Source organism: Kalmanozyma brasiliensis (genome assembly GCF_000497045.1).
Source record: "Kalmanozyma brasiliensis GHG001 unplaced genomic scaffold PSEUBRA_SCAF4, whole genome shotgun sequence".
NCBI classification, from domain to species: Eukaryota; Fungi; Basidiomycota; class Ustilaginomycetes; order Ustilaginales; genus Kalmanozyma; species Kalmanozyma brasiliensis.
Window position 1 is genome coordinate 181,648 of NW_015961981.1, and position 27,155 is coordinate 208,802.

General features: G+C 58.0%; 13 protein-coding genes across 13 annotated transcripts; 5 read left to right on the forward strand and 8 right to left on the reverse strand.

The window, feature by feature from the left end:
- Positions 1-176: 176 nt before the first annotated feature.
- On the reverse strand, positions 177-2,156 carry PSEUBRA_004735 (Tetratricopeptide TPR2; the record flags this gene model as incomplete). The annotated part of the gene is made up of 1 exon (XM_016438240.1): positions 177-2,156. The coding sequence occupies one exon, from the start codon at positions 2,154-2,156 to the stop codon at positions 177-179; it is 1,980 nt and encodes a 659-aa protein (XP_016290712.1).
- A 451-nt stretch (positions 2,157-2,607) lies between these two features.
- On the forward strand, positions 2,608-3,951 carry PSEUBRA_004736 (Tryptophan synthase beta subunit-like PLP-dependent enzymes superfamily; the record flags this gene model as incomplete). Its single annotated transcript, XM_016438220.2, has 1 exon — positions 2,608-3,951. One exon carries the CDS (start codon positions 2,608-2,610, stop codon positions 3,949-3,951), a length of 1,344 nt encoding a protein of 447 aa, XP_016290713.2.
- Positions 3,952-4,654, reverse strand: PSEUBRA_004737 (uncharacterized protein; the record flags this gene model as incomplete). Its single annotated transcript, XM_016438244.1, has 3 exons — positions 3,952-4,212; positions 4,299-4,493; positions 4,580-4,654. 3 exons carry the CDS (start codon positions 4,652-4,654, stop codon positions 3,952-3,954), a joined length of 531 nt encoding a protein of 176 aa, XP_016290714.1.
- A 1,001-nt stretch (positions 4,655-5,655) lies between these two features.
- On the forward strand, positions 5,656-6,537 carry PSEUBRA_004738 (uncharacterized protein; the record flags this gene model as incomplete). Its single annotated transcript, XM_016438236.2, has 1 exon — positions 5,656-6,537. The coding sequence occupies one exon, from the start codon at positions 5,656-5,658 to the stop codon at positions 6,535-6,537; it is 882 nt and encodes a 293-aa protein (XP_016290715.2).
- Positions 6,538-6,550: 13 nt separating this feature from the next.
- PSEUBRA_004739 (Protein of unknown function DUF2347) lies at positions 6,551-8,899 on the reverse strand (the record flags this gene model as incomplete). The annotated part of the gene is made up of 1 exon (XM_016438278.1): positions 6,551-8,899. One exon carries the CDS (start codon positions 8,897-8,899, stop codon positions 6,551-6,553), a length of 2,349 nt encoding a protein of 782 aa, XP_016290716.1.
- Positions 8,900-9,445: 546 nt separating this feature from the next.
- Positions 9,446-10,490, reverse strand: PSEUBRA_004740 (Mitochondrial substrate/solute carrier; the record flags this gene model as incomplete). Its single annotated transcript, XM_016438279.1, has 2 exons — positions 9,446-10,148; positions 10,258-10,490. 2 exons carry the CDS (start codon positions 10,488-10,490, stop codon positions 9,446-9,448), a joined length of 936 nt encoding a protein of 311 aa, XP_016290717.1.
- Positions 10,491-11,693: 1,203 nt separating this feature from the next.
- On the reverse strand, positions 11,694-12,819 carry PSEUBRA_004741 (ERV/ALR sulfhydryl oxidase domain protein; the record flags this gene model as incomplete). The annotated part of the gene is made up of 2 exons (XM_016438267.1): positions 11,694-12,479; positions 12,562-12,819. 2 exons carry the CDS (start codon positions 12,817-12,819, stop codon positions 11,694-11,696), a joined length of 1,044 nt encoding a protein of 347 aa, XP_016290718.1.
- Positions 12,820-13,169: 350 nt separating this feature from the next.
- PSEUBRA_004742 (Lysophospholipase, catalytic domain protein) lies at positions 13,170-16,175 on the forward strand (the record flags this gene model as incomplete). The annotated part of the gene is made up of 1 exon (XM_016438258.2): positions 13,170-16,175. The coding sequence occupies one exon, from the start codon at positions 13,170-13,172 to the stop codon at positions 16,173-16,175; it is 3,006 nt and encodes a 1,001-aa protein (XP_016290719.2).
- A 14-nt stretch (positions 16,176-16,189) lies between these two features.
- PSEUBRA_004743 (uncharacterized protein) lies at positions 16,190-17,332 on the reverse strand (the record flags this gene model as incomplete). Its single annotated transcript, XM_059465453.1, has 1 exon — positions 16,190-17,332. One exon carries the CDS (start codon positions 17,330-17,332, stop codon positions 16,190-16,192), a length of 1,143 nt encoding a protein of 380 aa, XP_059321554.1.
- A 478-nt stretch (positions 17,333-17,810) lies between these two features.
- Positions 17,811-21,434, reverse strand: PSEUBRA_004744 (DNA/RNA helicase, DEAD/DEAH box type, N-terminal; the record flags this gene model as incomplete). Its single annotated transcript, XM_059465454.1, has 1 exon — positions 17,811-21,434. One exon carries the CDS (start codon positions 21,432-21,434, stop codon positions 17,811-17,813), a length of 3,624 nt encoding a protein of 1,207 aa, XP_059320449.1.
- Positions 21,435-22,419: 985 nt separating this feature from the next.
- Positions 22,420-23,100, reverse strand: PSEUBRA_004745 (Synaptobrevin; the record flags this gene model as incomplete). The annotated part of the gene is made up of 1 exon (XM_016438265.1): positions 22,420-23,100. One exon carries the CDS (start codon positions 23,098-23,100, stop codon positions 22,420-22,422), a length of 681 nt encoding a protein of 226 aa, XP_016290721.1.
- A 737-nt stretch (positions 23,101-23,837) lies between these two features.
- PSEUBRA_004746 (BTB/POZ fold) lies at positions 23,838-25,019 on the forward strand (the record flags this gene model as incomplete). Its single annotated transcript, XM_016438259.1, has 1 exon — positions 23,838-25,019. One exon carries the CDS (start codon positions 23,838-23,840, stop codon positions 25,017-25,019), a length of 1,182 nt encoding a protein of 393 aa, XP_016290722.1.
- A 476-nt stretch (positions 25,020-25,495) lies between these two features.
- On the forward strand, positions 25,496-26,350 carry PSEUBRA_004747 (Ribosomal protein S10 domain protein; the record flags this gene model as incomplete). Its single annotated transcript, XM_016438260.1, has 1 exon — positions 25,496-26,350. One exon carries the CDS (start codon positions 25,496-25,498, stop codon positions 26,348-26,350), a length of 855 nt encoding a protein of 284 aa, XP_016290723.1.
- Between the last annotated feature and the right edge of the window lie 805 nt (positions 26,351-27,155).

Below are 27,155 nucleotides of genomic sequence, written 5' to 3' on the forward strand. Positions count from 1 at the left end.
CCACCGCATCGGCCGATCTGGTGCCTGTTTGTCGATGCCGCCGGGTCACGTCTCGCACAAAGCTTGAAAAGTGTTCTGAAGAAGAAGTTTTCGACATGTGTGCAGGGTGTGTTACAAAGGGGTCTCCAAGAGTGGTGTGTGTGTGTGGTATTCCTTCCTCCTCGATGGAGCTTGCCTCACATCATGCCCGCCATCTGACCCAGCGCGGCGCCCTGTTCCGGGTACTCGTGAATAAACTGCAGCTGGGCCCTGCTGGCATTCTCGTAGGTCAACGCATTGATCAACTCCGGTTCCGTCCTGGCAATCTTTGCGCTCCTCTCAAAGTACTCGATGGCATCCTGAATCTTCCCCTGCTGCAGACTCAGCTGGGCTAGAGTGGCAACGGCGACATCGCAGTCGGCATCCTTATCCAGCGCCTGCCTGCACAGCTCCTCCGCAGCCCCAATGTCCTGCTTCCACTGGAACAGCGCCAACGCCTTGTTGATCATCGGCAACACATTAGTGGACCCGGATTTGGCAGATTCGATCTCGATCGCCTTGTCAAACTTGTCCATCGCCTCCTCGAACTTTTGCTGATCCAACAACAACTCGCCATAGTAGTTGTACGCTTCGCTGGACGTATCAAAGTTGCGCAACAGCTTGCGGAACGCCGCGGTAGAATGACCAATGTTACCGTTCTTGTAGTGCGCCACGGCGTACTGCACCTGGGAGAAGATGAACTTGTCGTCGAGCGAGGTGGATTTCTCGTAGTCTTTGATGGCAGCGTCGAACTCGCCGAGGATGAAGTTGACCTGTCCACGGTGGTAGTAGATGTCCGGGTCGGAGGGGTCGGCTTCGATGGCACGGTCGAAATCGGCAAACGCCGCGTCTTTGTCCGACAACTCCATGTGCACCGACGCCTTCTTGACCCACGACTGAACGTAGTTGGGTCGAAGCGAGGTGGATCGCTCCAGATCGGAAAGAGCTTCCTTGGCGTTGCCGATGACGAACTTGAACGTGCCGCGCATGTTGTACGCGTTCGCCTCGAGGTCTTCGTTGCTGAGACCCTGCTCGATGGCCTCGTTGAAGAGTGTCAGCGCATGCGGGTAGGACTTGGCCTCCAGCGCACCGTACGCCTTGAGCAGCGTCTCGTCGCCCTGGCTTGGCTTCTCCGGCAGACTCGGCTTGGGCTTGGCGCGGAACGCCTCGAGGTACGCCGTCACAAACGTTGGCGAGGGCAACTTGGGTTCGCGGCTCTTGAGGATATCTTGAGCCTTGCCCGTAGCGAGCTTTCGAAGAACCCGCTCGACACTCTCGGTGGCCGTCTGGTCCTTGAACTGCCCCAGGATGGCAACCGCGGTAAAGTCTGCCAACGAGTCGAACAGCAGCTGTGCCTTTTCCTCGCCCACACCCTCCTGGCCCTCGATGGGGTTGCCGAGCTGCTCCTTGGCGACAGCACGTCGGTTGAGCGCCTTGACGTAGACGCGGTCCATCTTGAGCGCTTCGTCGCAGTCCGAGACCACCTGCTGGGGCTGGCTCAGGTTGGCGTAGCAAGCAGCACGGTTCGAGTAGAACACAGCCATCGGGTGGGCAGCGATCGCCTTGGTGTAGTGGCTGATGGCTTTCTCGAACTGACGGTTGGAGTAGGCCTTGTTGCCGAGCGTCTTGAGGTGCTGCGACAAACTCTCGCGCTTCTCCTTGGGCAGCTTGACGATCTCGGCTTCTGGGAGCTCGGCGAGCTGGTCGTCGGTGGCCTCGTCGAGCAGCGGACCTGATGGATCGGAAGGCAGGCCGTCGGCTCGTTGCGAAGGGGTGTCGGTCGACGAGGAGGCGCCGCCTGTAGCACCGGTGGTCTTCTTCTTGGTGCCCTTCTTCTTCTTTTTCTTGCTGGCAGAGCCAGCAGCAGCTCCACCAGCCGCACCAGCTTTTTCGTCATCATCGCTGTCACTGACGGTGCCCTTTCCTTTCGCCTTGGACGACGACGATGACGAAGAGCGAGAGTAGAGGTAGTAGCCACCGAGTGCGAGCGTACCCGTTGCGAGGGCGATGACGAGTGTGCGGTTCTCCTCGACCCATTTTGAGAGCTTGTTGGCGGTGTTGTTGGCCGAGACCTGAGCGCGGTCGGCGGCTCGTGCGGCCTGTTGCGAGGCCTGCTGCGCGTTTGGAATGGGCGCCATCGTTTCCGTATTGGGAAGGAAGGTGGGGATCAAGCGACGAGGTTGAGGGATCGTGAGAAGAAGAAGAAAAGGAAGAAAAGTGGATTGCTTGTGTGACGTGTGGAGTGGGCCTCCTCGATGCACGGCCGGTGAGAGACGGAAGAGCTTGCTTGCTTGCCTGCTGCTGCTGGTGGGCAGTCAGCCTGGTTGCCCTGCTTTACGGTGCTGAGGAAGCTGCACGAAGAAATCACGGAAATCGAAGCGCCTTTTTTCTTCTGGCCCTCTTGATCCCGATCGAAGCAAGGGCGTCAGTACAGAAGCCGATCCGGCTGGGGTGCTGTCAGCCGTGCGAAAAGAAGACCCTCTAACGAGTGCCGGCCAGAACGCCGGCTCCTGACCGAGCTCAAGGAGCGGCTATCTATCAACAGCTTCCTTTCTCGCCGCACTGCAACATCCTCCAGGAGTCCTCATCATGACAGCCACCAACATGGTCACGTTCAGCGACATCCAAGAAGCACATGCGCGCGTCTCGCCGTACACACACTACACCCCCGTGCTCACCAACCAGGCGATCGACTCGCTGGCAACCGAAGCCCTCTTCGGCACCTCAGACCACGCCTCGACATCGTCTACTCCGCGCGTGCGTCTCGCCTTCAAAGCAGAACACCTCCAGCGTGTCGGAGCGTTCAAATACCGCGGCGCAACAAACTCGGTCCTCGTCCACCTCGCAGCGGCCAAAGCCGAACACGATGCCTCCCCCACCTTCCGCGGCGCCTTCAGCCCAGACAAGCTCGTCGTCGTCACGCATTCGAGCGGCAACCATGCGGCAGCTCTCGCCTGTGCTGCAAAGACGGCGGGGTGCATCGCTGCGGTGGTGATGCCGGAGAATGCGCCCAAGCCGAAGAAGGAGGCAGTCGCAGGGTACGGTGCGCGCATCACGTTCTGCAAGCCCACGCTCGAGGCGAGGGAGTCGACGGCCAAAGCGGTGATGGAAGAGTACGAGGACAAGGGTTATACGGTGCGCTTTGTGCATCCGTACGACGAGCCGCTGGTCATTGCAGGACAGGGGACGATGGCGCTCGAGCTGCTCGATCAGGTCCCACAGCTTGAGGTGCGCGCTGCTTGTTCTCACGCCGCGGAAGCCTCTGCTCCGTCAAAGAGACCACTGCATGGGTCGAAGAACGTCGCGCCCGAAGGACCCAAGGCAGAAGCAGCATGGCATCGTAGAGACGCGTCTGAGCCGGTGCTCGACATTGTCATCGCGCCCGTCGGAGGCGGAGGCATGCTCTCTGGCGTCTCGACCGCAGTCAAAGGCGCCGACAGCTGCATCGTCGTCCTCGGCGCCGAACCGGACCTCGTCAATGACGCCTTCCACTCGTACCAGACCGGTTCCGTGCAGCTCCCACCCCAGCCGCCAAAGACTATCTGCGACGGCCTGCTCACATCTCTCTCACCCTTAACACTCGAGCATATCCACAAGAATGTCGATGGCATCGTCACAGCGCGGGAAGAAAACGTGCTCAAAGCGCTACAGCTGCACTGGACGCGACAGAAGCAGTTCGTCGAGCCCAGCGCCGCTGTAGGCCTGGCCACGGTGCTGCAAGGCTTCAACGAGGCGGCGCAGCAGAGCGGCCATGCTACAACAGACGCATCCGACCGCTCGCGATGGGGTCTCAAGGAATGGGCACACCACATTGTCCAGCAAAAGACCCAAGCCGGAATCCAAGACCCCGACATTCGCATCGGCATCATCTGGAGCGGTGGCAACGTAGAGGTCGCCAAAGTCGTGGCCAAGTTCGAAGAGTATGGTTTGTAATTACTCTTTCGCAACAGGCGGTCGTAGGGGCCCACCGACATTGTGACCGTCCCCCTTTCCGGAATACAGCTGATCCTCGCGGTTGTCCTGATCCTGCTTGTACTGGTCCTGTGCAATCTGTGCGCTTTCTTTGTAGTCGGTGTTGGCTTTCGCAGAGCCGTCGTGGGTGATGGGCACGTCGAGGCCGACTCGGCGGGCTGTGAGGCGGACACGCTCTTCTTCCGTCAGGTCTGATGTTGGGTTGTATCGTTGGAGGAGCTCCTGATGGCGTCAATGTCATGAAGCAAAGCGAGTTGAGGTCAGCATCAGAGCAGAGCAGTTTCGACGAAGTCGCTACGATAACTTACGGCATGCAACGTCTTGTTTTGAAGGAAGATGTGAAGGTTCTCGAGGGTCTGCTTGCGCAGTTGTGCTGGTGACTTCTTTGGTGCGACGAAGGGAGCGTAGTCGTCACTTCCTGGCTTGGTTGAGTCTGTCAGTGTCCCTCTCTCCGCATCTTTGTACTCCTTCTGCAGGTATGCTACCAGTGGTCCGTCCTTTGCCTGCACGATCGGAAAGAGGAAGAATGCACTTGGTCAGTCAGTCACTGTAGTTAAGTCTCTTAGTGGCTGCTCGAGGCGACACTTACCGAGCTTCGCGCCTCCTTCAGCACGTTCTGATAGAGCGTCTTGACGGCTGTTGACCTTCGTACTGTTGCGAACATGTTGGCCGAGCTGTGACAGAGTGATGCTGGTCAGAAGGGCACAATGTCAAGCGGTGGAAGAAGGAAGGTGCGTCGAGGGTCCACTTCCGCCTTCCGAACATATCTCTCGCGCGTGAGTACCTTTTTTCTTTCCTGAGCCTGCGAAAATCTGAACAAGACCTAGCGATCTGCGTCCTTCCATCTTCCCTCCCGACCACACCACACGCACCAGCTGTGGTGTCCGGCCAGCCCCGTCGCTGGCTGTCTGTCTTCAAATGTAAGTCTCACCCCACATGGCACCACAGCCCTTGCAGCGCGCACGCCTCCGCACCGACACCAGCCCTCAAGAGATGAACTTTCGACCCCGCCAAAAGAAAGAGGATGATATCTACCCCGATGGGCGGACATAAACACCCCTGCATCCCTTCTCTTCCCTGCTTAGCTCCGGTGTACAAATGTGAGCGGCAGGAGTTAGACGCAAAGCTTGCTTCGTGTATAAAAAAGGGTCAGGCATTTGTTGAGATCTACATCGGATACTGATTTTCTTTTGGCGTGGGTCGACGACTTGGTTTCGAGAGGGTCGAGGCTTGGTCGTGCTGGAGGCAAGCATGATGCTGGTCAGCTTAGCGGGGCGGCAGCTGCGACGACTGTCGTCGGATCAAGATTCGCGATCCTCGTTCCCATGTTGACATTTTCCTCGTTGCTTTCACCTCGTCTCTCTGCCGTGCATTGTAGTTTCTCGAATTGATCAGATGTCGACGTTTGACTACACGAAGGCTGAAGTGATCGATCATAGACTCTGAGCAGCTGAGACTACTGAGCCGATTGATCAAGTTCGTCTGAGCCGTCACAACCTCCATTCCAGGGCCTGAGCTGATCGCCTTGGCGCTGGACCTGGAAGAAACGCGTTGACCAGCAGCGAGTGAAACTCGGATCCCGGCTCGTTGACGTTCAGGGTCCTCGTACAACTTCTTGCCGCTCGGTCCGTTCTTGTCAGATCATCTCCACGTACTCGGTACAAGATGAGCACGACGACGCAGGCTGCGGCCGCATCTCTACCATCGGTACCCTTACCAACGCCAGACGCTACGGCTGTATCCCTCGAGAACGCGCCTTCGACGTCCGCCGCCCCAGGGACGACCTCTCATCCGCCCTCCGCAGAGCCAATAACAGGCCTGACCCCCGACCAAGTGCTCCAAGAGCTGCAGAAGAGTGGCTTTGTCGATCAGCTGCGGCGTCAGATGTATGATGCATTCTCTTCTCCGCCCGCTTCTGCTCCTGTCATAGCGTCTACCAAGATCGACGGTGCTGCTTCACTCACTCCTGCTCCGGTCTCAGGCGAGGCTCAAGCTGGCCAGTCCAACCCTAACCCAGACCCTGCTGCATCAGCATCAATCCCGAGTGCTACTCCTTTCGCGGTAGCGTCGAAAGACCCTGCGTCCACAAGCGTACCTTCTCTCACAGCGTCCATCCCACCAGCATCCCCTCCACAGCTGGACGTCGGTACCCGCTCCGCTCTGCTTCAGTTCCTCGCGTCGCCTCTTCGCGCCCACCTCGAGCGGCAGCATGGCAATCTTCGACTCGCAAGCTTTCGCGATCAGACCACCACGCTCATGCAGCTGCTCGAGAGCGAGCCTGTCGATCACCCGCAGCGGGCGGAGCTGGGCGAGGCGAGCGTGTACGATTTGCTCTTGAGGCATGTCGTGATGCCACCTACCGCGGGGGAGGGCGGGACAGCGGGCATGTTGGATCGCAACGGGCGGTTTGGTTGCGAGGCGCAGGCACGGATCAACGAGACAATTGCCGAACTCATGCACCCCACTGCCAAGGTCGACGACGAAGATGATGATGAAGACGAAGAAGGGGGAGCACAGCCAGAATCCACACGCACCATGGACGAATAACATTGACACTGCATCACAACAACCACCTGAACACCGACCACCCCTTATCCACGCACACTCTCGCCTCCCCCTCCCCCAGCGTCTCGGTCAACGCGTTCAAGACCAGCCCACCTAGCGTCTCGACCAACGCCACATCCAACGCATTCCCCGCACTCAACCCCAGCGAAGCCATGTCCTTGGCACCCAAGCTCACCTCGAGACCCGCGCGAAACTTGGTGATCAGCGCCTCGGTTTCGTCCTCCTGCTCAAGCCCCGCCAGTCGGTCTTCGAGCACATCGAGCAGGCCGGACACCAGCGCGCTGGTCCAGTGCGACCAGACCATCCACAGCGAGCCGGACAGGATCGAGCGGAAACGCGTTTCGTTCTCGTCGTCGTCGAGGAGCGGGTGGTCGCCGGAGGAGGAGCGGGCGTAGAGGCTTCGATCGGTGGAACGACGACGATGGAGCGAGGCGTGCGACATGCGGTCGCTCTCCCCGCGCAGGTGGCTTGCTCCAACCGCGGCGAGCAGTGGATCGGGCGGTACGAGGTGGTGGTGACGGTGCGCGTGGGGCAGGTCGAGCCCCGAAGTGTCGGACGAGCTGTTGGTGCTCGTCTGCTCCGTCACGGGCATCGATTCCGTCAGCATCTCCGGTTCGATAGCGAGCGCACTGCGTCGTTCTTCCTCCTCTTCGTCCTCAGCAGCAATCTCCCGATCGTCTTCCAGATCCGGATCGGACACTTCGCTATCGCTCTCGTCTTCGGGCATGACGAGGATGCTCGCTCGCACGCCGCCGTCACCCCGAATTCCCAACGGCAAAACGTACGCTGCGGGAAGACCATATCGCCAGTGACTGGGGAGGAACCACCATCCCGCCAACCAGTAGCGCAGGAAGGCGAGCGCCGCACTCACCGTCCCTGCTCCACTGCGGCGGGGCGATCGCGCACACCCACCGCGCCATTGCGATACCGCACTCGTCTGCTCGTGCGTGTATTCGACGTCGCCATTCCGCTGCTCCTCCGAGCGACGAGTGGTAGACCGCACCAGCTTGTTCCTCGACTTGCGACGGCTGATGCAGGCTCCGGCACCGAGCCGTTCCGCTCGCTCGGCATGACGCTGCGCTTGCGCATCCAGCTCGTTGAACGTCGCAAACTCGCGTGTTGTCCAGCTTTGCGCTTTCAGTTGTGCCTTTGCATTCGCTCGACCGGCCGACGGGGAAGGACGTACGACAGTCCACAACCTCGCCATGGTCGAAGCGCTCTCCAAACACATCTCGTCGAGCACGCCGTTCGAGTCGCGCGAAATGAGCGGTGTCAGATCCAACACGCTGTCGAAGAGGTGCGGCTTGTCCAACAGAATCTTGTCCGTCGACCACGCGATCCAGCTTGGCTCCAGTCCCGGACTTTGGCTCCGACGACGCTCCTCGTCTTCCAAAGCCGTGATATCATGTACGCCGATCTGACCTTTGATCTGGACAATCCAGCGCCGTGCGAACGCCTGCAGATTCTCGTGCCTTTTGCCAGACCTCGCGATGCCGAGCGCAACCAGGTCGGCGAGGTTGTATCCGAGGTGGGCGGCGTGTACGATGGGCGGCGAGGGGGAGAAGATGAGCAATCGATGTCGTGGCAGCATGAGCTTTTTGAGTAGATGCGGGAGGAGCGCACCGAGCGAGCCGCACAGGGCTGACATGTGTGAGATGGGATCGTGCGGTAGATTGCGTGGATCTCGACGACGGCGCATGCGCAACTGCTTCATTCGCTTGCCGTCCATGGTTGGAGTCGTGGTGCTGTTGGTGGAGGCGGTGTGAGCCTTGTGCATCTCGTAGTACCTCTGAAGCGACGAGGTGTCTTTTGGATCGAGTGCAAGGTCGTCGGCGAGCTTCTCGAGGTTCGAGAGGTGGGGCACGATGGCGAGCTGCTGTGCGAGCGAAGATGCATGCTGTTCAGCGTGTCCTTCACACTGCAGTATGAGGCCTACGCTCACCATGCGAGCTCCACGCTGTCTGGCAGCATCCTCGTCGGCAACGTTGTCGCTGAGCGCGATGTTGCGGAAACACGCTACGCCAGTGCTGCCTTTGTGGGAGGTCTGAAAGTAGATGACGTCCTTGTCGACGAGATGCCCGCCACTGGGGAGCACCTTCCACTCGACGCCGGTGAGATCGACGGAGTGGTTCGCATCGTGAAGAACCTGGGCTTGACCTTCGTCGATGTCGATCAGCTTTGCGTTGTCGGCAGTGCTGCCCTTGGGCGGCGGAGGGTACTGGTACTCGATCTGGTTGCCGTGGCGGACGTGGAAGCGAGCGAGGAAGATGGTGAGGACATTGGCTGGCAGGAGAGAGAGGCTGGGAGCAAAGCTCGGCCCAGCTTCAGCTTGGGAGGCCGCCATATTTGCTCAAGCTCGATGCGTGCCTGATACTAGACAAGCACGCGGTGGATCGACCACGGTACGGATGATGCTGAGGAGGATGGTAATGAGGAAGGGAAGATACAGTATGCTCAAGCTCAGGCGTGTGCATGTTTTTTTTAGAGCGCCGCCCAGGGTCTCGCGCTTAAATTTCTTGGCCCCGATTTTGGTGGTCCCTTTTTTGCCGGTCTGGTCTGAGCGTTGCAGACTCTTGGCAGGCAAGAAGGACGAATAAGAAGCCTCAGATTTGCGAGCAGTCACACCACACTTCTTCCTGCCCAAATCACACACTTTGGACTGACATATCACTTTCCGAACCTCTTCTCGAGGTATCGGAGCAACGGCCCTGCCGCTCTGTCGGCTATCATCCGGCGTGCGGATCCATTTTGCGGTGCATTTCGTCTAGATTGAAAGTTTGAAGGGCAAACATATGAACATGAGCGTGGGAAATCGTGACCAATTCGTGCCGGAGATACCGGAGAGCTGCCTCGGCCATCACCGAGTGCGCTTGTGCAGCCTTGGCATCTCTTAGAACATCTTGTTCATGGCCTGGAGCGACACTTCGACACCGAGGAAAGTGGCCGCGTTGGCGGGGAAGGCACGAGCCATGGCGGGACCGAAACCCTTGAAGAGCGCCTTCATGCCGTCCTTGGCGACCGTCTTCTTTGCGCAGTCGAGGAAGCCCGTGTAGGTGCCGTGAGGAGCGCCCTGGTAACGCGACTTGATCACATCGGGAGGAATGGCGAGCGCCCACATGGCCATACCGGCCAGACCACCGGCGGTGAGCACGTTTAGGAAGTTGAGCTGCTGAGGGTCCTGTCCTGCGGGCGTCAACATGCGCTTGGAAGCCTCGTATGCGCAGAAGTAGGCAGCCGAACCAGGACCGTCACGAGCGAGCGTGGCACCGGTACCACGGAAGATCGACTTGAGACCGCCCTCCTTGTACAGCTGGCGGACCACATCCACGGGACCGTTGTAAGTGGGACCGGTGCTGCCGCTCTGACCTTGAAGCTGGAGCAAGACCTTGACACGCTCCGCTGGACCGGCTACCATGGTGGTGGGGATCGCACTGAAGAAACCGGCAAATGCCAGCTCGGGGATAGACAGCTTGGGATCGGTTCGGCTCGGCGTCATGGCGTACACCAGCTTCTTTCCCATATCGTACGACCAGAAGGAAAGCGCAAAGATGGGTGTAACACCAATCAAAGGTGGGCCCATACCACGGTACATTCTGTCAAGATTGCAAAGAGGGGCAGGAACAAACAAGATCTCGGCGTCAGCATATCGTTCCAGCAGCGCACGATTTTGTTCTGGTAGCTCGACAGCTCGGCCCTACTCACCCCTTGATACCGTCAGCCTTGATGGTTTTCCTGACCACATCCAGACCGCCTGTATACTTGCCGTCGGCAGCCGTTTGCAGACGGGTCTTTGTGAGATCGAAAGGGTGTCCGACGAGAACGGAGCAAACACCACCGAAACCACCGGAGAGGAACGACTTGACCGAGGAGGTGGCCTGCTTCTTCTGCTCGAACTCCTCGTCCTTGATGACGGCTGAAGTCTGATCGTCAGCCATTTTGTTTTATATGTGATGAATCGAGCGGGCGGATGTCTTGTCCAGGGTATCAAAGTCTTGACCGGAGAGAGAAGGGACCAGTTCGTCTGTGCCTGTCGATGCTCTATCGCAAAGAAAGAACCGGATGCTTGATATGCGGATGGTGATGGGAGGAAAGATGGACGGAAGGGCCGAGATTGGAGTTGTGGACTGAACTCGACTCAACCCCGGAAATGAATCTGACGACGAGTTGCCGGCAGAGCGTGAGAGCGAGTGCTTCTTCTTCCTTGCTTTTTTCTCCGACCGACCGAGCGTCAGGCGTGGCTTCCCCGCTTGTTCCCCAAAAGCCTTTTGTCGGTCGCTCGTCCGTCTATTTCCATGCCGGACGGACAACTTGATTCGTTGCGCTCCTGCATCCCGTTCAGGCTACCACCGGTCAATTCTGCTTGTGCATCGCCGTCTCTGCCTCTGCGCTGAAACGAAAGGCTCAGGGAGTTGGGCCGGTCTAGCCGACGCTCCATCATCCATCTGTCCGCTGATCTCGCTTGCAAGCTTTCTTCCAATTTTGCTCGCGTCGCCTCTTTCTTCCCGTGGGCTGCCTCGTCCCTTTCTGGCTATCGCTGATTCACCTTTTGCTGCGATTGCCCTTCCCCGCTTTGTTTGGAACGACCTTTCCGGTCCTGTCCGCTTTGCTAGGTTCTCAACCTCGACTTGGACAGAAACGCACCTCAACACGTCCGCTTCCCAAAACCGTGACCGGTCAACGTTCCTCTATAGAAGGCGGGTTGCATAGGCTGCCGTTGAGGGATGAAGGTTTTGAACGGCGTGGAGCACACCGGCTCGTCGAAGCGCAGAGCAGCCGGTCCTCTTGTTTGCATGCATCTGCACCTTCGCGTCACCTCTCGACAGCCAATCAACACAGCGCTGGACCTAAATTTCATCAGCGCGTGAAATGCGTGTCAAGTCGAGCGTGGATCGGGCTGCCCGATTCATCACCACTCTCCCATAGCTGAGCTTTGCATGTCAGCCTCGTCGAAGGGAGCTCCGTTCTTTACTCAGGTACGACACGATGATACATGTAGAGATTTGCGGTGCAGTATGGACTGAATAGAAGTACAGAGTGTGATGCAGTCGTGTTGAATGAGTCTGAGTGGTGAGATGTCGAATGCCAATGAAGTGGTGCAAGAGCGCTTGTTGGGTGGCGCGGCGGGCATGAGGCGGCCTTCAGTCGCAAGTGCCGTCAGCAGGCCCGTCGAGCCACCTTTCGGACAGCTTGGACTCAGTGCATGCGAAGTTCGGCTTGCCAAGACGCGAGTTGACTTCGTTGTGAATCCCACAGAGCCACTTGCGAAGAGAAGGCCCCGAACGCACAGCTTCGGTGAGGTTCAAGCTGCGATCCTCCCAGCCACCTTCTTTGTCCTCGCGATCGTATTCTTCGCCGAGCGCCTCAGCGCAAGAGAGGCAGGGATAGATGTGTGGCAGAGCACGGAACAGTGCAAGCATCGAGCTCTGCTGTTGCGCGCTGGGATCCTCGGGAAAGTAGGCCGCTGCCGAATGCAAGAGTGTCCAGGCGGATCGACCCAGCTCTTCGCCGTCGGGCGGACATGCGCTGAACGTGGACGAGTTTGATGCTACCGCTGCTGCTGATGCAGCTCCTATCGCTGCTCCTGTCGCAGACACTGGCTTCGAGCTGGATGCCTCTTTGGAAGCGCCGCTGGGCGGACTAGTCTTGGTACCCTTCATCGCCGCAGCGAAAGCTAGCTTGGAGTTGCAAGCACGACACGGCTTTCCGTCCGGACCAAGTACCACCTGAGGCTTCTTGGCAGATGACGGCACAGTGCTAGTGGTAAAGCCCTTGCTCTTCTCTTCCTTAGCAGCTGCGCCCGAAAGACTCTCGTTCTGGATGGAGCGAACATTTGTCGGCGGCACACCCCATTCTGCGACACCATCGGGTCGCTCGATGCGCTTCGGTTCCCAGTTGTTGAGCTTGTCTTCTTTCGCTTGCAGCCTCTGTTGTGTGACAGACAGGTAAAGCAGAGCTCCGGTCAGCATTCCTCCTTCGAAAAGAACAGCCACAACGGTAACAACTTACAAAGTACTCTTCGCGAATGTCGATCCGTTTTCGATCCTTCTTCATGCGCAGCTCCTCCTCCTTGGATATTGTTTGCACCTTGGTTGCATTGTAGTCGTATCTTGTCTGCGTCAGATTCGCTAGGCCGAAGCTGGCACCGACAATAGTGGCCAGAAAGGGAAGCCCGAAGAAGAGCAGGGGCCTGCGTCGAACCTGTGGCGCCAGCCTTGCGAGCAGCGAGTTGGACTTTTGCAACGGCTTCGATTCGAACGTCGGCATCCTTGACGAGGTACTGCTATCGCTAGAGCATGGAGCCGTGGTCACGATGCGAGTCGATGGGAGAAGTAGGTCGGCACCAACCGCCACTCTGTTCCGATTGCTTCCAGCTGAGCACCATTCACATCCGCGTTCCGAAGCTTGCAAAAAGAAGAAAGAGCAAAATTGTGGAGCAGCAGACCCTCTCTTCCGCGGAGGTCGTGAACAACGTGGGCACCTTTCAGTCACGTTCGCTTCCAGCAACGCCCAATCCATCCCGAGTTCTTCCAGCAGCATTCGAGGCCTCGACCTACCACCATCAAGCCGCTCTACAGCGAGAAAGGGCAGATGGTCATGCTCACACAAATGTGGTGATGCCCATCTTGACATCGCTGCGGCAGAGCCCGAGCTACCTCTACGTCAAGGTCTACTGCCTATGTGCGCTCGTCACCCTCTTCCAAGCAGCGCCGGTGTCTTCTCGTATACCGCAGCTGGGTCAGACGCTTCAGCTCAATAAGTACAGGCTCATCAGGACGCGGCTGGGTCCGCGTATCGTGCCTGTCGAGGAGGCTGCATCTCCGCCAAACCAGGAAGCTGCGTCATCTCATGCTGGCGCTCAACAAGCTCGAAATGAGTTAATACTCTCGAGCGACGTGCTCGGTCCCAGAGAGGCCGGCTCGGTCATCAAGAAGCTCCTCATAAGATGGTCGGCAAGAGCTAAAGATCTTGCACAAGTCAAGCAGCTCCTTCGCACGGATATCTCGGATCGCAAGGCCTATCCAGAACTGGATTGGGATGCCCACGTACGCAGGTCATCCGCATTGCACCAAGAGGAGGTCAACTTCCTGCGAAAGAGGCAGCAGCGGCTGTCCTCGCAAGGAAAGGACTCGCTTAAGCAGTTTTTGGATCTTCCAGCTTCAGAGCATGTCGATCCTCGTGACGTACCACTGCTCGCCTTGGGTGGGTCGGGAGGCGGCTACCGCGCCATGTACGGCTTTGCGGGCTTCATTGCCGCTGCGAAGCACTCGAAGCTGTGGGACTGCCTCTCTTGGGCTGGAGGGGTGAGTGGAAGCTGCTGGACGCTGGCAGCCTACTATACGATCGCGTACCAAGATGCGGACCGCCTCGTTCGACACTATCTTGCCGTTGCGAGCGAGCTCGCCCACCCGATGAGCGTGCATGCCTTGGACACTGTGGCCCGGAGCAGTCGCGGCGTCTACTTCTTGCTCGGTCCTTTGATTCGCAAAGCTCGGGCCGGGATTGTCGGACTTGGCATCATGGACCTTTACGCTACTCTGACGACGACGTATCAGTTCCTCTCGAGAGAGCCCAGAGCAAGGCTAAGCAGAGCCACCTTTCAATTCTCGAAAATGTGGTCCCGCTCTGGGATCAGCTCAGGGGAGGAACCCATGCCCATCTTTACAGCCGTTCGCGTCGCTCCCCATGATGCACCGGGCGTTAGACCGCACACCGACTCCTCGCTCAGCAAAGGGCAGCCCCCCAAACGCGCTCTGACACAGCATCAGTCTGCCGCATCAGATGCGCTCCGCTCTGGCAGCACTACGCCCGCCAGCGATCCAGCGTCAGCCATTGCATCAGCAGCCATCGACAACACCACGGATGTCTTTGCACTGCCTATCGCCAAAGGCTATTTCCAGTGGTTTGAGGCCACGCCGCTCGAAGTCGGCAGTGCCGACGTGCAAGGTTACATCCCGACATGGGCGTGGGGTCGTCCTTTCGTCTCTGGCCGCTCACTCGATCGCAGACCAGAGGAGTCGCTGTCATTGCTTCTCGGTCAATGCACCAGCGCGCCTGCTGGTCCTCTGACGGGCTACATCTCGGCATTGCTAGCATCGCTGCCAAAGGGCACAGCAATGTCACGCGCTCTGCACTTCCTCAACAACTTTGTTCGGATGAAGCGATGGGAGCGGAGATGGGGCAATCCGATCCGCGCTGGTGACGAGCCCAACCCTTTCTACGGTCTCAACGTGTCTCCTGTGCCCAAGCCCGCCGACGCCGAAAAGAGCCGTCCCAGCATTCTAGGTGTTGGCGTCGACATTCTACACGTGCCTCGCTTGCGACAGCTTGCAAGCAGGCGGACGAATCCGACCGATCGAACGGATCAAGAAGGGAAGACGGTCCAAGCGGCACATCGAGCAGGCCTCGACAAGCTGGCCAAGCGCATACTGTGCGAGTCGGAATGGCAGGAATACCAAGGCATGGCAGGGCAGGATACCGACACAGCACACAAGCTCCAAAGGCTGGAACAATTCATTGCGAATCGATGGAGCGCAAAGGAAGCCGCTTACAAGGCTCTATACCCAAAGTACGTCGTCTCCTGGAAGGACCTCTGCATCTCGAAGCCCACGTCTGCAGGCGGAGACACTATTGGCCTTGGCGACGGCGTCGACCTCTCTCAACTCGAAATGGACAACTCGTGCTCAAAGAAGCCGGTCATGACCTTCTCCAACGAGTGGCGATCGAAACATCCGGACATATCAGCGGTGCCGAAGCTGCACCTCAGCCTGTCGCACGATGGCGAATACGTCGTGGCCAACGTGCTGGCCGAAGAGGCGTCTGCGTCCACCAGCAGCAAATCAGAGCGAAAGCCTGTCGAGTGGAGCGAGCTCAAGGTCTCGCTGCCGTCTCCCGCCTTGCGAACAGATGCGCTGGAGGATGGGACAGAGCTGGAGCTGGGGTCTGCCTCTACGTCGTCTTCCGAGACCTCATCCGCACGAGTGACACCGAAAGATGTGACCAGCACCGCCTCGTGGGAATCCCAAGGCCGCATCCGTCTCATGGACTCTGGCATGTCCAACAACCTCCCCAACCACATCCTTGCGCGCAAAGAACGCGGCGCCGACATCATCATCGCCTTTGACGCCTCATCCGACGTGCAGGCTGGGTCGGCCATGCGACGCATCCACAACTTTGCTGACGACTGCCAGATCACGCTCTCGGATCACACTCACCTGTTCACCCCACCATCCCCCATTGCTCCCGACGACACGGTCCAAGTCGATCGATCGATGGAGACGAAGTTCATACACCAGTACGCGCGGGTGCTCCAAGGCACACGAGAAGACGGAAGCACCTTCTATCTCATCTACTGCCCGCTGCTGCCGAACCCCACGAATGCAGGCTACGATCCGAGCACATCGACCTTCAGCAACTCGTACAACCTCGTCTGGACTCCGGCGCAGGTCAAGACGCTGCTCACCACCTCGCGGGCCAATCTCGAACTGTACGCTCTGCACACGATCAAGCAGGTTATGAGGACGGTGTATTACGAGAAGAAAGCACGGCGTCTGTCCTCCCCATCCCCAACTGTACCTTCCATCCCAATACCGGGAGCAGCACCTCGCATAGAGACGAATTGAAACTCATTGCACCCTCATGTGTTGTTGGCCAACCAACCATCTACCCATCCTGCACCTTCCGTTTTTGGCGCTGAATTGCTCAGATGCTGCCAGAGCTTCTCGAGTCTCTCCACGGCTCTCTGCCTCTTCTCCCCATCCTCCTTCTGAACAATCTCAATCGTCTCCCTGAGAACCGGAGCTGTACCGTAGACATCATCCAAGTAGCTGCTCGCAGCAAAGTACTTTGTGATCCTTCTCACCACCTCCTTTCCCCTTTCACTCTCCTCTGTGACACTGGAGCTCTCGGCTCGACCGGTGGAGTCAAAGATGCTGGCGAGGGCGGCCTCGGCCGTAGGTGCGTAAGCTCCTTCTTGCAGCGAGGCGTTGTCCGGTCGTGGGATTACGAGATCCTGTCGACCCTGCGAGGACTGTTGTTCCTCTGCCAGCAGAAGGTGCATCTGCGCTTGCTCACGGGTGAAGCTTGCGTGCGAAGGCGAAGGGGGTCGGTAGAGCGGATCGAAGTTGGATAGCACCGTCTCGGTCAGGTCTGCGGGTGGAGGTTGGGTTGGCGGTTGCGAGCGCGATTCGTCGTCGAGCAGGGCAAAGATGTCTTCTGACGCTGCGAGGGGTGTTGTCAGTGGTGGTGGCTGCGCCCGCAGGGAGGAGAGTGTTTGTGTGGACGCGGCGTGATCGTTCCGCACCGAAGCGTGAAGGGGACCGTCTAGGTCGGTGTACGAGCTGAGTGGTTGGGTTGCGGTCAAGCCCTGATAGCCGCGCTGCCAGCCTTCGTCGACGCCTTCCATCCTCCGTTCCTGCATAGCTGGAGCATTGAGCGACAGTCCTCGTTCGAACTCCTCAAACATCCCTTCCCCCCTGCCTTCACTAGTTTGCGTGCGAAACCCCCCACCACTCCTCGCACTCGACCCAACCCCTGCACTGGTCGAGGAGGAGCGCAGGTCTTGTACGAGCCAGTCCCGCAGCTCGCCTCCACCGGTGGAAGGTTGAAACTCGGCTTTACCGCCAGAAGCGCCCGCCATGACGGACGAAAGCTGCGACGCTGCCAGGCTGCTGCGTAGCGTCGAGGCGAGCGTCTGCGCCGCGCTGCTTCCGCTTCCGCTTGTTGAGGCGTCATCCGTGGAGCCAGCTTTGCTTTTGCCTTTGCCCTTTTCATCCGCCATGGTTGCCTCTGGTCAGTGTTGTAGTGTGTGTGAGAGCGGTGAGGTGAATGTGCGAGAGGTGAAGGTTGATGTGCGTGCGAGAAGAATGGGCGAGTTGGACCCTTGACACGAGGTCTTCGCGTGAAACCCGTCTCTGCCGGATTCCGCACCTCATCACGCTCACTCTACACCGTCCCGCACAAAGGAGGCAATCGCGCGACCCCTCCATCGGACACAAGACAGTCAGTCGTACCTCAATGCTACAAGACATGGATTGCGATCGAGAACGGACATACAGCAGTGAGAGGTAAGAAGATGCGAGGTGCGATAGGTGAGAGCGATGGAGCAGAACGATGCTATGAGTTGTTGTCAAGTAGGGTATATGAGTATGCTGTGTATGAATCGAGCAATGGATGCTGTTTCTGGAATCGATATCGAAGCACGGTGTTATGAAGAATTGAAGTCAGAGTCATGCAAAGCTGAAGATCAGGTTCCGAGGCTAAAAGTTGAGGATCTGCCTCGGGTCCATGGGCAGCTCGGCCATCTTGCACCCAAAGTGGCACTCGATGGTCCTCAGCATCTCCACGTCGCCCCTTGGCCCCCCTGACGCCGTGACGACATTGACGCAGACACTCGGTCTAGCCATCGCCCCGGCAGCAGCGCAGCTGATCTTGTCCTTGTAGTCCTCCACGCTTCTCGGCATGTCATAGAACACGATTAGCGGGATCTGGTGTACCTCCTTGGGGTTCACAGCGATCTCGCACACCACGAGCGCCTTTCGCGTCCTGCCACCCGCAAACTGCGAAGAGGGCGACCGGAACTTGCCCAGCGTCTGCTGGCGCGTGTAGGCGTTCATATCGCGGTTCAGGCCCATGGCCTCGATGCCTTTGGAAGAGAGCTTGTAGATGAGCGCTTCCTGGGTGGCGATGTTGGCGCAGTAGATGACGGTTTGACCAAAGCCAATGTCTTCCAGCAGGTCGGAGATCAGGTCGAGCTTCATCTCCCCAGCTGGGTTGTGCGAGAGGCCGGGAATGGGACTCGTCGGACCCATGCCACCGCCGTTCGAGGTGACCGCCACGTAGAGGTAATACTGGCGCATACCTTTGAGTGCTGCGAGCATGGGATCTTTGGCTGTGCTGACGCTCGAGTTCATCGGGTGGGCACCGAGCGCGTTGGCCGGCTGAGATGCATCGCGCTGATTGGCCGAGGCTTGCATGCCAGCGCTCGGACTATTGCTGCCTCCCGTCAAGGAGGCACCGCCTGAAGGACCCTGCGACATGTTGCTGCCGCCTCCACCGACACCAGCGCCATCACGACGCACGAGCACCCGCACCGACTCGCGCAGATGGATCGACTGTGCAAAGTTGAGCACGTCTTGCGGCACCGTGTTGGAGAAGAGCGCGACTTGCCTGTCCATCGTAGACGAGCTGGGCGGAGAATTGCCGAGGCTATCAGGACCCTGATCGAAGGGCGAAAATGCGGCGTTGCCAGCGCTCTGCGGCAGACCTGGGCTAAGGCCACCGACACCTCTGGCGTTGACAAGAACATTTGCTGGAGCGGAAGGCAAGGGTAGCACCCGCAGCATGGTGCTCACATGGTCGGCAAGATTACGCGCGATGAGCTGATCCACTTCGTCCAACACCACAAGTCGGACCTCGCTCGGCTTGATGGCAGCAGCTGCGGGCCCGCTGCCTTGGATGTGCAGAGACGAAGCGTTGTTCGTCATGTAGGTGAAGAGCTCGCTCATCTTTTGCGGCGTTCCCACGACAATGTGCGGCCAGACCTGGACCAGCGACTGGGCCTCTTGATGCACGTCAAGGCTGCTGGCTACCACCATGTGAACACGGATGCCCAGGGGTGCGCCGAGACCCAATGCCATGCGCTGAGCTTGCGTGGCCTGGTCCACCGTTGTTGACACAATGAGAGCGACAGGACCACGGTTGGAAGCAGTCTGGCCGGGTCCGCCTGTCTCCTTGAGAACATTGAGCACGAGCTGCAACGCTGGAATGACGTACGACGCGATCCGCTCTTGCGTCGGAGGCGCTTGGGCAATGATATCGCTGCCTCGGAGAAGGAAGGGCAAGGCTCGTTGCTGGATCCTATTGGGTGGACCTAGACCATACTTGAGAATCGAGCGCAGCAAGTCTGGGTGTAGGTTGAGATGGTCCCATTTGGAGATGATGGCGTTGGGCTGGATGAGACCGGTTCCTGGCTGCAAGACGGTCGATGTCGCGGCTGTGCCATCGTCGAGACCGGGGGTGGGCGGATTGCCCGCGTCAGCTGCGCCAACACCTCCAGCGAGGCCATCCTTGCGGTTGCTTGCTCCCACCTGGCCTGGTGCATTCCATCGTCGGTCGACGCTTTGGTCTTGACCTCGTACATTTGGGCCGCTCCATCCTCGACCATTGCCTGAGATCGAAGGTCGTGGGCTGAGTGCATTTGAGGGCGGGAAAGGGCCGTTGGGACCCGTGGGAAACTGACCGTTAGGGTGACTTCCCACGCGCGGCGACGTAGCGCGATCCAACCCTCCAAGCTGCGGAGTTCCCAGCATTCCGCCCGTCGGTCCGAGTCCAAGTCCAGTCAGCGCAGGTGTCGAGCTGATGCCCGCGCTGCCATTGTTCTGCAGCGTCAGCAGATGCGAGACGCTGCTGGCCAGAGCATTGACCTGGACGTTGAGAGTACGCATGTCCTCGGCTGAGCCGCCATTGGCCACCGCAGCGGCGGTCTGAGCTGCGTTGGCGCTGCTGCTACTGGAGAGACTCGACGGCGGAAGACCCTTTGTGCGTTCGAGCAGCAGCGAGACGTTTCGGGAGATGCCCGAAATTTGGCGTGAGAAGTCCTTCATCCCACTTTCTACACGGATGAGCCGATCGAGCATGTCTTTGATGACGGAAAACTCGAGGGCTGCGTCGTCCGAAGAAGGCATGGGCTTGTCAAAGATGTGTCCAGCCGAGACGGAGCGATTGGGCAACGGACTGTGAAAGCCGGATCCGGTGAGGGGACTTCCGATGGGCGAGTGCACGGTCGAAGATACTGCGCTTCCGATCGTCGCCGCAGTCGGCGAGAGGAGTCCGCCTGACAAGTTCATGTAGGAAGGTACTGTCAGTGTTGGAGCTGCACCGCCGAGTGCTGCTGGTCGATCGATGCGACTGTTGCGTCCGAGCGAGCCTGAAGCGATGCCATGAGATGTCGGATTGCTCGCGTGACCCAGAAAGCCGGCGTTGGCCGAGCCTGCCGTATCGAAAGCATTTTTGGTGGAAGCATCGAGGGTGGCATGGCTAAATTGGGCCGAGGATGCACGCTTCGATGGTAGATTCGAGTTGGCTTGAGAGAGGGAAAAGGTGGTATGATTGCCCTGACTGCTGGCTGGTCGTACGAACGCAGCGCTTGAGGCGTCTCGATCCAGCACTGGCATTGAGTCGGCTGGTACGTCATAGCTGGAAGGGTGCATCCACGAGCTGGGTCGAGTCTTACCGGAGCTCGAGGCTGCAGGCGCGTTGGGACCGGACCCGGAGGAACGGCCGAACGAAGAAGACACCGCCGGGTCGTTCTGGTCGAAGGTATGTTGCGCGTCCAGGAGGAGTCGAGGCGTTCCAAAGTCTGTTTCGCTGCTGGCGTTGTTGCCGCGATCATGCAAGGCCATTCTATTTTGCTGGAAAGAAGGCGATCGAAGTGGCTGCGAGCCGCCGCTTTGACCTTGAAAGCCTGCTGGCAGGGGTGACCCTGAGTTGGCCGAGCGAAAGCTCAGAGTCGAGGCGGCGAGACTGTTGGAGCGAGCGACATCTGGTAGCTTGTGGCCGGCGCTGCCAGCACTATTGCCACCTCTCGCTGCTCCTATGACACCGGGTTGGAGTCCGGGGTTGCTGAAAGCAGAGTCGACAGATCGGTTGGCATCGTTGCCGACATTGCCACTACTCCTTGGCAAGTTTGCAGAGTTGGAGCGAGGAGGTGCGCCGGGTTTGTTGGGCAAAGGGTGGGCTCCGCTCCGCGAAGTGTCGGTGCGCTCTGATATGGAGACAGACGAGGCAGCCTCGAGGCTGCTGTGATTGTTGTTGGCGGCCGACGTCTGAGGCGCGTTGGTGGACCAAATGCTGTTGCCTGTTAGGAAAGGCGAGACTGACATGATGACTAGAATCGTAGTCTCTTCTTGCTTTGACAGGTTGACCGTTGCCAGATCAGCCTTGGAGGTGGTCCGACCAGGTCTCGGCTTGTCGCTCTCGTCCCACAAAGGCTGAAGAATGGTAAGTCGCCTGGCTTTCCTTGGTCGCAGATCGATCGTCGCGAGTAGGGTCCGAGTGCTCGGAAGACAGGAAAGGTCTTTGATGCCGAACAAGGACGCTTCCTGGAAGGTATGGAAGAAGTCGAGTCGAGAGTTGAAGCTTGAGGTAACTTAATCGAAGACTGGCCGCAGCGTCGATCCAAAAAATTGACACTTGTGTCTGAGTGAGCAGGCACCGACACGTCAACGGGCCTCAACCCGAGTCCAACACTTCTTGTCAAGTCAGACTCAGCCGCGCATTCACGATTTCTTCTTGCTTTTAGGGGTCCAATCCGAAGAAAGCACAGCGAAATGCACGGCAGCAACAGGCACAGAACAGCGAAGCACATCTTGCAGCACAGCGCAGCTCCCTTTGGCCATGCGGCGACCAGCATTCGAGAGCCTATCTTGATCAGCGCAGGGACACTCTCGGCGACGAGTCGGTCCAAGCACACGTCGCACCTGTCAAGTGCATGCGCTTCCTTCTTTGTCAAGCCGATCACTTTGTGTCGATACGAGTAAAGGCAGGCCCTGCTTTGGCCAGCCTGCACATCCGACGCCTGTCAACTTTAGGCCGTGACATTATACATCAAGGAACATATCGGTCCAGATGGCGAGAGAGGACTGCACCGCTGAGACAAGCCGTCAGCAGTCACCGAGAGGATGCCATCTGCTTTGTGCTTGCGGTTGTCCTGACACGGTGTCAGAAAGTCTGACGAGATCTTTCAGATTGAGAGAAGATTATAGTACAAGACGCATCGTGAGTCGATTACGCCCGAGTGAGAATGGCAACTAGTTCGATACCGCCCTGGATACCGCCGCAGATCCTCCACGCAGAGTCGACACCGAATCAGAAGAACTTGATCCAGATGATGAACAGGAACAGAAAGCCCACGGCGCCGACGGGAGCCCACTTTCGAAGCAGCGCATCGATGTTGATCTGCCTTGCCGCTTTACGGTACTTGAGCGACTCGTCTCGCAACGACGAGGACATAGTCGACATCTGGTCCAAGCTGTCGCCACGCCAAAGCAGGTCCTCCATGTTTTTCGTCATGATGCGTGTGACATCCTGCAAGTCCTCGTTGAGTCGGTCCAAGTTGGATGAAGCTGCCGATTGCGCTGTGCGAGAGTCCTCGTAAAGTCGTTTTGTTCGCTGCATGAACGTGTCGAAGCTCACAAAGGCGTAGGGTCGAAGCGTCCTCTGTTCCACCTGACTACCGTAGCTGCGCTCAAACTCTTTCGAGAGCTCGTCAAGGTACGAGAAGGCAAGCTTGCGTGGATACGACTTTTCCGCGATGGTGAGATAGACAACTGAGGACGGCATCGCAGGCGGCGGTGAGATGAGGTAGTGCAATGTGTATTTGCCGCTCTCGATGCTGCAGCGCTGCTCGGAAGAGGGGGTGATGCGTCGGAAGATGAGCTTAGCCTGCTGCTTGTGCTCCGAGAGGTCGGTCTCGGTCTTGCCATCATCCACGCTCTGCGCCAATGGCAGTCCGTCCGAGACTCGTGCGATCTGAGTTGACAGCGGCATGCTATTTGAGAAGTATCACTGGGTGGCTGTGATCTAGCTCGAAGTGAATGGGACTGAGGCCGTTTCTGGTTGTTCGGTAGACGACGAGGGATTGGGGCTGATGCTTCGGTTTGGGTGCTGGGGCTGGTACGGTTAAGACTTCGAATTAGGTGAACGACGGGGTCGACGATGATGATGGAAAGGATGCTGCAGCGAAAGGGGTCCGAGCGTGTCGCTTTCACTTCTTCCCGCCACGCTGTTCGGCTCACACCAGCACCTACGTGTAGCAAAAGTCACAGATCAATCGAGTTGTAGATCTCACAATCTCGTGTATTTTTTTCTTGCATATCGGTTGCCTGCAAAAGTCCAAATTGAACAGCAAGCGAGCAACAAGGCATCTCACAGCGACGTCGATCCCCCACTCAGAAAGTGCTCTCAGCAACCCACGGGTCTCAGCCAGCAAGGCGAGGTTGGTCTCACCCTTTGGACGTAGTTCACCTTCCATCTATCTCACCTTTCGTCCGTCATCGTCTTTGCCTCCCACTCCATACTTCATCTTGAAGCGACTGCTGCCATCGATCAAGCAGACGTCACTCGGGCACAGCCATCATTCGTTCGCTCCTCGACGTCTCGACGCGGATCAACAGCTCCGCAGCCTGCCAAACGGATCTCTCTTCGGTCGGCGCTCACTGCGAATCCCTATTAGTCCGCTCGCTCACCCTTCGCATCACAGCATTCTCTCGAGATCACACTGCATGATGATGGACGGCGTCGACGAGTATGCAGGCCAGGACTCGGGTACTCACCTCACGCTCGAGCTGCGAGGCACCCGCTTCACAATCGAGCGCGAGACCATGATGAACCTGCCCGAATCAGTGCTACTTTGCCTCTTCCCGAACGGCCTCATCCTCACACGTCAGCCTCGCGTGCAGTCTCTCATCGATCAGGACGGAGGCGCTGGCGAGGACGACGAAGAGGAGCTCTACTTGGTTGACTTCGATCCTCAGTGTCTCTCGTACGTCCTCAGCTTCTTCAAGACGGCACAAGACGACTTTTACGGCACGCACGAAGCCCCTGGCAAGTACCGTCCGAGCTCGTCCTTTGGCAACAACTCTGGCATGTACCAGTACAACGGAGCGGGAGAAGACCCCAACAACATGAACCAGGGCGGCATGTCCCAGATCCCATTGATGAACAAGCAGCCCATCATTGTCCTGCGCGAGGAGCTCGAATACTTTGCTATTCCGCCCAAGAAGGCTGTCACCGATGCACAACCTGCTGCGCTGGATCCAGAAGCGTTCGAGGGCACCGATCCAAGCACCGGTCACCCCACGCCGGCGCTGCTGCGACTCAAGTACGCTTGCGGAGATGCTCTTCTCGATCGCAAACAGATCTTCACCGCCTTGCAGCGAAATGTCAACAAGGAGAACAACCTGGCCGAGCAGCACCTCATCGACATGCTCTGCATGAGCGGCTTTGACCGCGAAGACACGTGGGGCTTCCGCGCACTTGAGCCCAACCGTTGCTGCATCACCTCGATCGCATTGGTCTTGCTCAAGACGGGCATCACACATGCAGGCGAGCTCGAGGCAGAAGGCATCAACCCAGAGTCGCTGGCTGCGAACGACTACCACGATCCCAGCGGCCAAACGAGCATGATGAACAACATTCGCGTCGACCATCAACAATTCGCGACTGCGCAAAAGCTGCTCCTCTTCTGGCGGAAACCGGCGAGAAAGTGTTGGTGGGACGGTATCGACATTGTTCTTCCTGCAAACAAGGACAACACGACTGCAGAGGCTGCACAGACTGTTCAGCCCGATGACCTGAATGACGCCGGCTTGACAGCAAAGGAAGTGGAGCTGCTCAAGTCTGGAAAGGGCAGGAAAGTGCGGGTCTGGGCACGCCGAGTCTGGACGTTGGAGCTCAGCCTGATTTGATGGATGCCGCCTCCTTTGCTTCAGGCCGACCCACTGCACATCGACGAGAACCCAAGCCAGGAGCGCTCTATACCCTTTCTCGTTCTCGCATCATTCTTAATGAACACTATCTAGCATCTTTCACCATCTTTCCACATTGTTTGTCAGCTCGTTTCGAAGACAACTGCATCGCATGCTTACTTTCGCTTCATCCTTGTTACCCATCTGTCCTCATGTTTCGGCTGCGTCTGAGCGTCCGACGCTGCAGGATGTTATGTCTGAGTATAGCTGCGCACAAGAGGATCCAGCGTGGATTTTCAGTCGCACGAGAAATTCTCACCTCTGAGTCTCACGTGACAAGGCCTTTTTCTAATCGGAACAGCTCGAGATCCGAACACATTTCTTCTCGACATCATCAGTGCTTCTCAGCTACCACCCTCAAGCATCGAATCGACGTGCACCCGACGATAGCTCATTCGACGATACTTCGCATCATCATGGCGTCAAGATCGACAGGCGTCGCTCGCCAGCTTTTGACCGCCGCTCCTGGGGCGTCTCGCACTTTGACACGGACCGCAGTACCTGTCGCCAGGTCGTTTGCTTCCTCCGCAAGCCACTCGAATCAGTCTACCTCCTCCTCCGTGACGCTGGACCAGCTTCGCGACGCTTCGCGGACCCTTCCGCCAACTCGAAGCAGCTCATCATCTGGCTCGGCCAATGTCGAGAGTAGCAATGCTGCCGCCGCCATAGAGGAAGAGCAATTTGTCCTTCCCAACTGCCTTCTTCCCACCGAATCACTCAAACCAACACACGGCATCCACGTTGCAACATTACACCTGCGCTCCTACGCTGACGGCTTGCCGAACCTCGACCTATTTGCCGACTTTGCACGTCGGGCAGCATTTGCGATCGGCATCCCCGCGAGTGGTGTGGCTCACCTTCCCACGCGCACCTCGCTCTGGACGGTGCCACGGTCGCCTTTCGTGCACAAGAAGTCGCAGGAAAACTTCTGGAGAAAGACGCATTCGAGGGCGATCAAGCTCTTCGACGCGAATGACCAGGTGGTGGATCGCTGGCTGCACTTTTTGCGTATTCACGCGCTGCCCGGAGTGGGACAGAAGGCGGAGCTGTTTCGGTACCACGAGGTGGGTGTAGGCGACAAGCTGATGGAGGAGGCCAAAGCTTTGCAACGTTCGAGCTCGACGCCGGTATCGGAAGATGCGGCAGATAAGAAGGAGCATGTAGCAGAGGCCTCAGCGCCGGAAGGATCGAGCGCTGAGACTATCAAGAAGCTCGCCGACGGCATCGTTGAAAAGGAGATGGCACAGGAGGGGTCCGCCGAGCAGAAGTAAGGCGTCCCTTGTGGAATTTGTGCCTCGGCGAAAGGGACCGGCTTCGTCGTTCCCGTTGTGGACCAAGCGCAGCTGGACAGGAATTCTGTCAAAGGTTTCCGAGCAAAAGATGTTCCGATCCCATCCGCTGTGCTCGAACCCACGATTCTCAATTCACGATGCTTCTGGAGCCCATGTTGAGCGTCTGCTTGTGCTTTCCAATGCCTCTCGCGATGTCAAGGAAAGTCCTGTCGCACTTGCTGATCGATCAATTCGAACCGAATTTGAGATGAAGAAGTGAGCAATTTGCAATGCCATCGGCCCTGGTGCGGACAACGACATAGGAATCGGTGAAAAAGTTCAGCTGTTGATCAAGGCAGACTGGATGAGAAGAAAGCGCAAAGATTGCGAGGTACGCGATGATGACAGCTAAACTTTCCTGATGTATCTCAGGCCAAGTTTCGGTTCAGGCTGGATCCAAAAGCGATAAGTGAAGATCGAAGCCCACCATGAGAGCTTGGCCTGATCCAGATGTCGTGCATCGCCCATATGGAGCCCTTCTTCCATCCCATGGTGGGCCTCTTGACACGAAGATCGTAGAAACGAAAGATGGGGCCCGGGTTAGCTGAGATATCCGGGCCATCCTTTTGTTGCCCCTAGCATCTTGACGTTTTGACGTCGTCGGTCCGGCACCTGCATGGAGGGTCGGCAAAAATAGAATGACCAAAGAGGTACGCGGGAGATCGACGCCAAGTGCATAGAAACAGACGCCTTGTGTGTTGATCTCACGATTTTAAGAATTTAAAAAAAAAAAAAAAAAAAAAAA